Source organism: Aptenodytes forsteri, unplaced genomic scaffold (assembly GCF_000699145.1).
Source record: "Aptenodytes forsteri isolate BGI_AS27 unplaced genomic scaffold, ASM69914v1 Scaffold76, whole genome shotgun sequence".
NCBI classification, from domain to species: Eukaryota; Metazoa; Chordata; class Aves; order Sphenisciformes; family Spheniscidae; genus Aptenodytes; species Aptenodytes forsteri.
In genome coordinates, this window is record NW_008794444.1 from 1,976,392 (window position 1) to 1,986,511 (window position 10,120).

A 10,120-nucleotide genomic window follows, 5' to 3' on the forward strand; every position below is an offset into this window, starting at 1 on the left:
ATAAATAATATCCCCCCCCCCCCCCCCCCCCCGAGTGTTTTCATTAAGAAGCTGGAACAGTAATATTTCTGAAGTAGGTACTTTGATGTAAATGTGATTTTTGTTGAAGTCAAAGGGTAGGGGAGTCGCTCCAGGAGTGAAAAGGGGTGAGGCGCACAAAAGCCAGTGCCGCTGCCTGGTTCCTCCTCCCAGTTCTTCCTTCAAGCCGAAAGCCAGCTTGCTGCTTGGTGTTCGCGTCTGTTCTGGGCGGTGTGACACGGGAACCGGTGCGCGGACCTCCTTCCTCTCGGCACGCCGCACTTCTTGCGACACAGCTGGAATAGTTCAGGCTTTTGACACCTAGGCATCGCGTTTCTGCAGGGTTCCCTGTTATAATGTCACTTGATGTAGCGACAGCTGGTTGTTGCATCAGTTCGTGTCGTGCTTTATAATCCCCTTACGTGTTTGTGTAAAACCTTCAGTCACGATCCATGTACCTCACACAGATTTGTTCCTTAGAATATGCGACTGTAAAATGAAATGTGTAACGCTAATCAAAATGGTGCATCTTAATATTTCTGTTTTATTTTCCAGCATGATTTATGTTCTGGTGAGCTCTTAAGACGACATTCAGCAAGCTTTGTTCCAATTAAGTGCATGCAAAAGCCACAAAACACGGATTCTTTACAACGAGAACCTCTTACCAAGATCAAATACGGAACCTAATGATTGCATTTGCGTTGGAAAACAATGACTCCCCTATTTTTAAAATATTTCCACATTTTATACTTGTGGAAAGACTGTTTTCTTATATTTTACTGGGACACTGAAATTAAAGAATTACATGTAAGTTAATATAACGGTTACTGGGTTTTGAGAAGTTTTGACTTTGCACTCCATAAGGAACAGCCATAATCTTCACGTAGGTATTCGTTACTGACTAGCCTTAGTAGACTAGGGATTTTCTTTAGACTGGGCTTCATAGTGGCTCGTTTGGACTTGCGTATCCCGCTCTAACTATAAATCAGCTGTAGCTGCCGAGTGCTTGGGAAGGACTGGAGGCGCTGTGTGTGTTTGACCTGTAGGCGACGTTGGTCTTAAGAGATGAATTCGTGGACACGGTTGCAAAAATAGGAGTTCTATTTTGGTTTATTTTATTTTATTTTTTTTTCTGTCTGGTTAACCTTTCCCCGTATATGCATGGTTCGGAGACTTCTGTATTTTCACCGAATGTTAGCCTTGCTTTAATCTCAAGCATATGTCATTGGATAGGAGAAGTTGAACTGTCCACAAAGGTGTGAATTTAAATGATGATTTTTATTTTTTTTCAATGTCTGTGCTGTCTTATTAACGAATGGACAAACCTGCAACATTTATCGAGTCCAATGATGAAAATACTCTCGAGTTTAAGAGTAATAGTACAGAGCTTTTCAAAGCAGAAAGTGAGATTGTGAAACTGCCCTGCTGTTCCTTAGTGCAATAAATAATAAAAAAAAAATCTCAAATTCAGAAACACTTATTTTAACTGGTGCCTTGTTTTGTTTTCAAATTGAACAGATTCTTGCTGTATTCATCTGTTTGCTTTATGATGGATAATTGCATTGCCTTTTCAAAATGGAACACTGAATCAAGTTATGTCTGGAAAAGGGAAGCTCCCATTTCCTGCTTTTTTTTTTCATGGGTCTGCAGATAAATAGTAGATGGGGCAGGGGGAAGATGTTTCAGGTAAACCGATAGTATTGCATTGTAAATTGTTACTGCAACAGCTGCTTAATTTAGGAGTCATAATTAGGAATCTTTTTCATTGTTCCCCAGCGCAGGTAAATGAATAGTTTCCCAGTTCTAGTAAAACGTTTTTGAATAAACTCTTTAGTTGTTCGCTTTGGGTCTCTCGGGTGTTAGATGCAATAAAAGTCGTACGAATGGCTGCACTGGGCTCGACCAGAAATCCAGATACTCCAGTACTGGCGTGTTGGGCAGTGGCAGCGACTGAGGAAAAAGATTGTGAAACAGGGCAGGTATTGAATATCTCTGCCCGAATAGTGGGAGAATGTGTTTGGAAACCTACCTGTTACAGATGTCCTGAGCTAGAGGCTTGGCATCTTACACAGCCCTTGAATAGCTTTTCTTCCATTAATTCAGTTGCTTTTTGAGCACGTTTATAGCCTGGTATGGAAGATACGCCGAGATGGTGAGTTCTGCAATGGAATTGCTCAGTATGTAAAAAATACTTGTTTAAAAGTTCTGCCGGACTTCATTTGGTGCCCCTAAGCTCTTATTTTTTAAGACATATTGAAAATTTCCCCCTTTCCACCTTATTTATGCTGGGCACGATTGAGTAAAACCTTCATCATGTCATCTGTCGAAGCGGAGAAGTCTGTGTAATCTCTTCTTGATTGGAAGTCCTTCTGTAGCTTTGTGATTATCCTTTCTCCTCCGCAAATGTTCCTTTTCTAAGCTGGAGGACACCAGAACTATTGTCATCACACAAGATTTGGGTGCCCGGGGGATTTAGAGTGGCATTTGCTTGCTCTCTGCTTCTGAATTCCTCTCTTTTTCTCATCTGGGGGGATGAGAACTCAGGCTGTGAGAACTTAAATTCTCTTTCCCAAGTCATAATAGATACCTGACAGCTTATTTCTATGTATATAAAATTGATTTTCTCACATGTGGTTCTCCTTTGCATTTATTGACACTTAATTTCACATGTCCTCATTGCTCAAGCATTCAGTATTACAAGATTTTTCTTTTTTTTTTTTTTTTTTTTTTCCCCCTGAGTGTCCCAAAGCATTTGCAGCAGTTGCAGGCTTCATCTCATGGCCCTTGTTTTCTGTGCAGAGGCACGGGTTCCCACCCGCACACCTCTGGAGCTCTGCGAGGAGCCCCTCTGCACTGAAAACTCTTTATTCCTATTCTGCCATCCCTTTCGACCGGTTGTTAGTTGACAAGAGGATTTTCGTCTGTATGCAATAATAACGTTGAGGTTTTAGCAAAAGAATTTTTGAAAGGCTTTCTGGAAACTCAGGAATACTGTTCCTGTTGGATCGTTTTTATTTTCCTGCTCCTTCAGAGACTGCTGTAAGATATGACCTCAGCCTGCGTAAGCAAAACTAATTAACCCTTTTGTATGTTTGTATGTTTATTAATCTGTTACCGAAATGAGACTTCCTGGCTCATAGCCCCTAGCTCTCCTTGGCCTTCAAAAAAAAAAAGAAAAAAATCTCTCATTCCCTTGGTACTTGGGCCAATTTAAGCCAAGCTACGTGCCAGAATAAACAATGCAGGATTTACTGAGTTCAGCTGAAAAAAAAACCTTCTTCTGAAACCCGCCTCCAGCTGCGGAGCGGCTTCAGCCAGGAATACTTAGCAAAACGTTTGCAACGCTTGCACTGTCCTGTCGATGACGGGCTTTACGCATCTAACGTGAAAGTGCATATGAGTATTCCTGCACCGAGGAGTTCAGAGGTGAAAACAGCGCAGTAGCTTGGCAGTGCAGTTCTGCTGGTGAACTTGAATTCACCGCTAACCCCAGGAGCAAAATGCTGCTTTGGAGTCTGTCCTGCCCGCTGTGGTTAAGTACATGTGAACTGAAGAATTTAAGTAATCGCATTTCAAAGGTCTTTAAACTGTCAAAACGTCGCAGAGAAAGGTCAGGAGTGCACGTTAGAAGTTAAAAAGTCCTGTGAGAACCCAGCGTGTTGAAGTGCGATGACTACCCAGCGGAGTCCTTCAGAGAATGCTGTTTAGAAACCGGTTTCAGCATTTTTATTTTTAAAGAAAGGTTAACATATACCAGCACCCACCCAGCTGCTAAGTGGTGTGAACGTTGTCATCTGTACCCAGCGATGTGAGCCTCGCATCCGAGTTTTACTGGAGTAGTCCTTGCAAAAGCAACTGATGCATGTGGAGAAGCACGTATGACGCCTAGCTAGAGTACTGGCCACTTTGCATTCAAAGCGTGGACCTGGTATTAATTGATTGTGAGAGTTCCACAATCAGGAGGCAAAAGATTATGGAGCAAATAAAGAACGCTTCTCCCTGCCAGCAGGTTTCCTTCTGAGCCATCTTAAAAAGCTGTCTGACATATATTTAATACCTGAATACCTTCCGTTGCAAGGATTCAGCACTGCTGAAGGGACACAGACACTTCTTTTGGTTTTCTGATTTCTGTTTGAGTGTTTGGGACAGAACAACACATGTTTTGAGCAAACTTTGAGTGTTGGGGACAGAACAACACATGTTTTGAGCAAACTGTTCTCTGTGAGTCAGTCAGTCCATGCTGTGGAACTTTCTGGAAGAGTTCCCGTTGCCTGCCTTAGGAGGGGAGAAGGGTAGTAAGAGCTCGTTAAATATTATCAGTAGAAATCATCTTCAAACACACGTTCAAGTGTCTGAGTTCAAACACGTTAAGAGAAGGCTATAAATTTTGAAATTAGCAAAGCAGCGAGTTCTACTTCAACTCAAACCCACCGGTGCTGTGGTAGAGTCTCATGTCACAACTTCTGACTTGAAAAGTTACTGAAACTTTATTAAAATACACCATAAACATCCGTGTCACCGTAGGCAACAGGGAAGCGTAGGCTGCAGCTGTGGAAGGTGACCCTCAGAGCAGGACGGCAGCACTGCCTTGGTGGTGCTGGTACTGGACAGGTAACCAGCTGGTTTCTTGAAGCACTAGGGGAAAAAAGTCCTTACAGACTTAACTGCAAGGAATCGGGCGATGGTGACAAGGCAGGAGGACAGCCAGGACGCCGACACTCAGAGCAACTGCACAGCGACTTCAGCCCAGAGGCAACAGTTCCTCCACTCCGGGGGTCTAACAATGAAAGGCACGGCCTGGGTGACAAGGGGTCTGGCTAACAATGAAAGGCACGGCCTGGGTGACACGGGCTTTCTTCCCAGAGCCAGAACTTACCTCAGGGGGTGTCAGAGGATACCTGGGCACTGAGGTGGATGATCATTGCTTCCTCAAAATAGGACAGAACTAGTTTAAGTGTTTTCTTGAGGAGTCTGTTCATCTTCTCTGGTCTTTATGAGTGGATGTAGTTAAACAGGAGGGATGTGGACTGTTACAGGCATGTTTCTGTGAGATTCTCTCCAGCCCACAGCTGATTGTTTATTTACTTTCTCTAGCCTTAGCATGCGGAAGTGCTGTGCCAGAAACTCGCCCACGCAGCTACAGCATAGTGTCTCTTCCTACCATATTCATATAAAAACCCACCTGCTTGGTTTGGCACAGATCTTCAGTATAAAACCTCCTTCTGTTGGAATGAGGGGTCTCATTCCCAAATATCACTGAACACACTAGGAGCGGAACTGTGACATTTTAGAATGCGTTCTTACTAGTTCATAAGCAGCGAGCACGCCAGCAGGAAAATTTTCATGCTTGACTTTCCTTTGGTTTAAAGCTAGAGCTGAGGTTTGTTTTTTTGTTTTTTAAACAGCTCCAGTGATGTAATTTTTATCTAACTATGTTACTGCCAAATAGAGGAAGATGCTGCATGTCCTGTAGGATTGCCTTCCCCCACCCCAACATTTTACACACAGATTTGGAAGCGAGTGGCTGCATCACACAGGCAGCAGCAATGAGAAACTGTACAGGTCGGGAGTGAAGTGTCTCGTCCAGGTGTCTGTCACAGCCACGTAGACACAAAGATACACCACGCCAGTATTAGTTATCGCGATACCGATCTTAGTATTGTATCCTTTGTTGCCAGATGTGCAGCTAGGTTCTCTCGAAAGTCATGGAGGTAATTGTATTGCTGAAAAAGCACAACCAGATTTGTAATGAGTGCTCTATACTTCCAGAAGAGGCACTACCCATCTTAAAAAGCTGTTTGATACCCCAGGATGAAAACTGCACCCTCTAGTCTGTTTATTTGTTGTTCTTGCGCTTACTCTGAATCCTCTGGAATTTTTCACCATCAGACACAGATTACATGGATCTCGGCTTGGCTCCTGTGGTTCCTCATAAAGGGCACACGTGAGCTCAAGGTAACGCAAAACATGGTCCTCACAGGTGGGAGTTTCATGTCAGAATTCAAAGCTGCTTTATTTGGGTCACCGAGAGTATTACTCTCTCCATAATGAGTCCCTGATGCAGAACACACCCTTTAGCTAGTATGATGTACAACAGCTTGTAGTAAGAGTTCTTGGGTCAACTCTTGCATCATGTGGAGTATTAATATGCAAGCGTTCAAAATGAGAGAAAGACGTTGGTCAGCAGAGGCTAAGGGACAGATCAGCCACCCCCAGTGGCTGTGAGGGCTTCTAATTATAACATTTGTTCGTCTCCTTCCCCGCCTCTTCAACCAGAGATGCAAGCTGCTCCCCACCTGCCCCCTTGGTTTGCGGAAAACTGATTTTCAACAAGTAGTTTAAACAAGATTCGCCTTCCAGAGAGGCTTAGAGCTAACAAAGAGGCAGTCTTTAGGCAACTCTTTCTCCTCAGAAACTACTATCTTGTAAACTTTTTAAATGCCAGCTCCTCTTTCCTGTACGTAGACCTATTTTAAGAACAGAACATCTAGGACTCATATCAACAGAAATACGTACGCACAGTAGCCAAAAATCCCGCCAAAAGAAGAAAAACCCCACCCAAGTTCAGCAACTTGGGCCTCCCTCCATGTAGGTTTTAACACTAGTGCTAGGGATACTTCTTAAAGACAACTGCCAGCGTATCGATGTGATAGCTACAGAAGATGAACATGGCTAGCTGGGCTAGGAAGACGGAGCAAAACCAAGGCAGAAAAAAAATCAAGTGGATGTCCAAGTTGTGAGGAGAATGTAAGCAACAGAAAAAGGGACAATAGCTTAGCGAGTGATGGGCAGGGATGAGGAGGAGAAAGCAGCAAGTTACTAATGAAGGTGAAGAGCAGACAGGGAGAACAGCTGTTGAATTCAGTAGAGGCAGAACAAGACGGAATCAGCATGAAAGCAGGAAGCTAGAAGCAGCTCAAACCCAAGAGCGCAGCAGGGGCACCAGCTGTGGAGCATCTCAGGAAGACAGAGGGATCCCTTTGTGAAATGAAGGGGAGGACTCTGCGAGCTCTCCACTCTCGTTTCGACACGTGTATTACCTGTTGCAGCCTCTTACCTTGATGGTCTGTATCGCCCCAGATCCTCTCAAGTTTCTGAGGCTGTCTATCGCTTGCTGAGGTGCCAGCGTGTCCGAAAGCTGAAGCAGGAGACACGCAGCTACTGTAAGGGAAAAAGTATATATGCATGTATGCTACTGAGCACCTCTTGCTGTACACAGTACTGCTTTTGCGCAGTAATAGGTTTGTTCCATGAAAACCACTCTAGCAAAACTCAACCTCGTCATATCAGGGTCACAGATCTGTTGGATCTTTTGCTGAATGCTATTTGTTGGCTCTGGCCCCATCTGCCTGCTGCTCCTGCCCAAGCCTGCGGGCTTTGGAAACAGGTGAAAACCCTCCCACTTCCCCCCCCTCTGCCTTTGTAGCAGCACTCGGGAGGCAAATTCTAAAGTCTTTCCAAGAACAAGTCCCAGTACAGCCAGTTAATTCCTCTTTGCATCTTCTGACCGCATTTGCTTTTTTGACAATATCGCCACCCCTTCCTTCTGGGGCACGCACAATAACTAATGCCCCTGCAAGCTTTAGGGGGACCGTTGGGCTGAAGAAAGATGCAGAGGAATAGGTTGATCTCCTTTTCCTGAGGAGATGTTCAGGGAAGAGGGGAAAGTACAATCCCATCAGTTAGAGGAGACTAAAATTTGCAGTGAAAACAGAGAAAGAGTCGGAAAGTAAGAGAGAACTTTATCAGCCTCACTGAAAGACTGACCCTGCCTGACCCTCCATCCCCTCACCTACATACTTAGAGCTATACCATGACATACTTATATCACTCACCACAAAGAGTTTCTATACAGGCAGCTAATGTTACTACCATTTGACAACACCTTTCCCAAGAAACAGGCTCAAAAACACTAACTAGCCTGCTACTTGCAGTGGCGGTTTGCATTGTAACCACGGTTAAGCTTCAAGCAGAATTTGGCTCCTTTAGACAGTGCTGTCTCACAAGAATGGGTTTGTAAGATGGGTTAGTTAGGCATTGAGAGGGGGAAGACAACTGCTTACTGAGACATGAGCGTCCAAGGCCACCGTAACAGCTGAAAGAGAAGAAAACGTTTGGTTGTAACAAGCTGTATTACACTGCAACACCCAGAGCCCCCCCCGACACGTAAATGTACAGACATAATTCTTGCCTTAATATAATCAAGAGGAGCAGTGGTACAAGAAAGTTAGAATTTCTATAGAAATACCTACAAAGTTATCTCCCATTTATTCCTCAGACCTTCCTTAAGTAGTGTCTTTCTAGAGAAACTGCAATTTTAAAGCTCCCCTTCGTTCATGGTGATAGTCCCAAAGGCACAGGAGGACAGAAAACTGTATGAAGATGGACAATCTCAATTTTCTTTAAATCCTACTCCAGATTAAGGCTTTGATGATAGTTGTGAGCTAACGATAGCAGCAGGGTTCTGCATCAGCAGGAAGCCCAAGGACTCGGCAGATGCCTGTGCAGGGAGCTGTCAGCAGGATCATTCAGGGAACAGGGAACGTAAAAGCTCTTCCCCTCTACCCTGAGCTCAGCTACAAGTGTCTAAAGAAATTACTTTGAACCAGTTTCATGCAATTTAAGAGTGAATTTTGCCTGCTGGAACCCACCGAGTCCCTGATAAACAGCCCCGGGGTGTGTTACCCTCTGACAACAGCTGCTTTAGCTTACAACTCATATTGTATACCCGATATCCAACTAGGCTAGCAGCAAGGAGTCACATGGTGCCATTCAACACACACTTTGAAGCACTTGCTGGACAGAGCAAGGGGAAACGGGAGATTCAGATCTTACCAAGAACAAGTTAGCTCCAAAAGGGTGCATGAGGAGAAACAAGCAGCTTTTCTAAGCAGCAACTAACCCTAAAGAATGCAATTGTCATTTGACAGGATTCCGTTTCAGCTGGTCATGCATCTAGAGGGAAGCTGGTATCTTTTACAGGAACGTGGGGTGAAAGGGAGGCAACCAGAACCTACTGTATGATTGTTTTCCGGTTACTTTCCAGGCAGCTTCTGAGCTCTTCCAGAATTTTGCAGCACTTGGCAATGTCAGGAGCGTCCCCATCAGGAATAGGATAGTGGTGCACACAGATCCCATGCTGTTGGTAGGTGTCTATAAGGTTTGGTACTCGGTATTTTAAGAGCTCTCCTCTGGTACAAAGCACAAATATATCCTGGGTCCCATAGTTCTTTAGTTCTTCTGCCAACAGATTAAGACACTTGCAAATAAACAAAAGCTTATCAAGCTTAAGGATAAACAGATAAGCTACTTGGCACTGATTCTCTTGTTTAATCTTTGAGGTTAAGACAATAGGAGTTAGCAATTTTGCTTTGAACAGCATTTACTTCTACTGAGTCTCTCCCACGTTTGCCTTCAGGTAACCCACGAGAGGAAATTTTCTCAGTTCAGAGTGAGTCTCGAGACAAGCCTCACTAGAAAGCGTGTCGACACTCAGCACAGTCTGTTAACTGCTGCCAGCTTAAGCATGATTCTGTCCCACCTCCAGCTGTGACTATGTCCAAACACTGTGGGTTTTTGCTATTAGTCTCTGCTCTACTAGTGTTTACAGATGAATACTAAGCACAAATCTTTACATGATTTCATCTTTCCTATCCCAATCTCACTTTTCTCTGGGAAAAGGAGATTACAAGTTTTGTAATTCTTCTTGGTCCTAGCTGTTCTGAGGATGCCTTCTCCTGCATGGCACTTAGCAGAGCTCATAGTTACTGTGAAAGACATGCAGACACCTGTATAGCTCCAGCCTGGAAATACCCTAACAACTTATTCAATATTTGGTAGAGAAGCCACAGAGAAAGTGGCACTGCACACGTGAAAGGGATATCTAGTACTTGTAACGGCAACTGTGCTAAGATATTTGCCGCATCTCCAAGCACAGCGTTACCAAAACTCAGATGGACATTGCTGTCAGACATACCCCCAGCAAGACTTTGTAAACAATTGCTATGCATTCATAGAACCATACAATCATTAAGGTCGGAAAAGACCTCTAAGATCATCGAGTCCAACCGTCAACCCAACACCACCATGTCCACTAAACCAT

The 10,120-nt window shown here is 44.1% G+C and overlaps 2 protein-coding genes across 2 annotated transcripts in view; one reads left to right on the plus strand and one right to left on the minus strand.

Annotated features, from left to right (window-relative positions):
* CNIH1 (cornichon family AMPA receptor auxiliary protein 1) overlaps positions 1 to 1,494 on the plus strand; it is a 19,717-nt gene extending 18,223 nt beyond the window's left edge. The window contains exon 5 of the mRNA XM_019474776.1: positions 574 to 1,494. Within this exon, the coding sequence (XP_019330321.1) occupies positions 574 to 601 (28 nt within the window). The 3' untranslated portion in view covers positions 602 to 1,494. The remainder of the gene's footprint in view (positions 1 to 573) is intronic.
* Positions 1,495 to 5,654: 4,160 nt separating this feature from the next.
* The window catches only part of CDKN3 (cyclin dependent kinase inhibitor 3), a 7,796-nt gene continuing 3,330 nt past the window's right edge, over positions 5,655 to 10,120 (minus strand). The window contains exons 4-7 of the mRNA XM_009289843.1: positions 9,036 to 9,258; positions 8,082 to 8,113; positions 7,076 to 7,179; positions 5,655 to 5,741 (exon numbers count right to left, since the gene is read on the minus strand). Coding sequence (XP_009288118.1) covers positions 5,655 to 5,741; positions 7,076 to 7,179; positions 8,082 to 8,113; positions 9,036 to 9,258 — 446 coding nt within the window. The remainder of the gene's footprint in view (positions 5,742 to 7,075; positions 7,180 to 8,081; positions 8,114 to 9,035; positions 9,259 to 10,120) is intronic.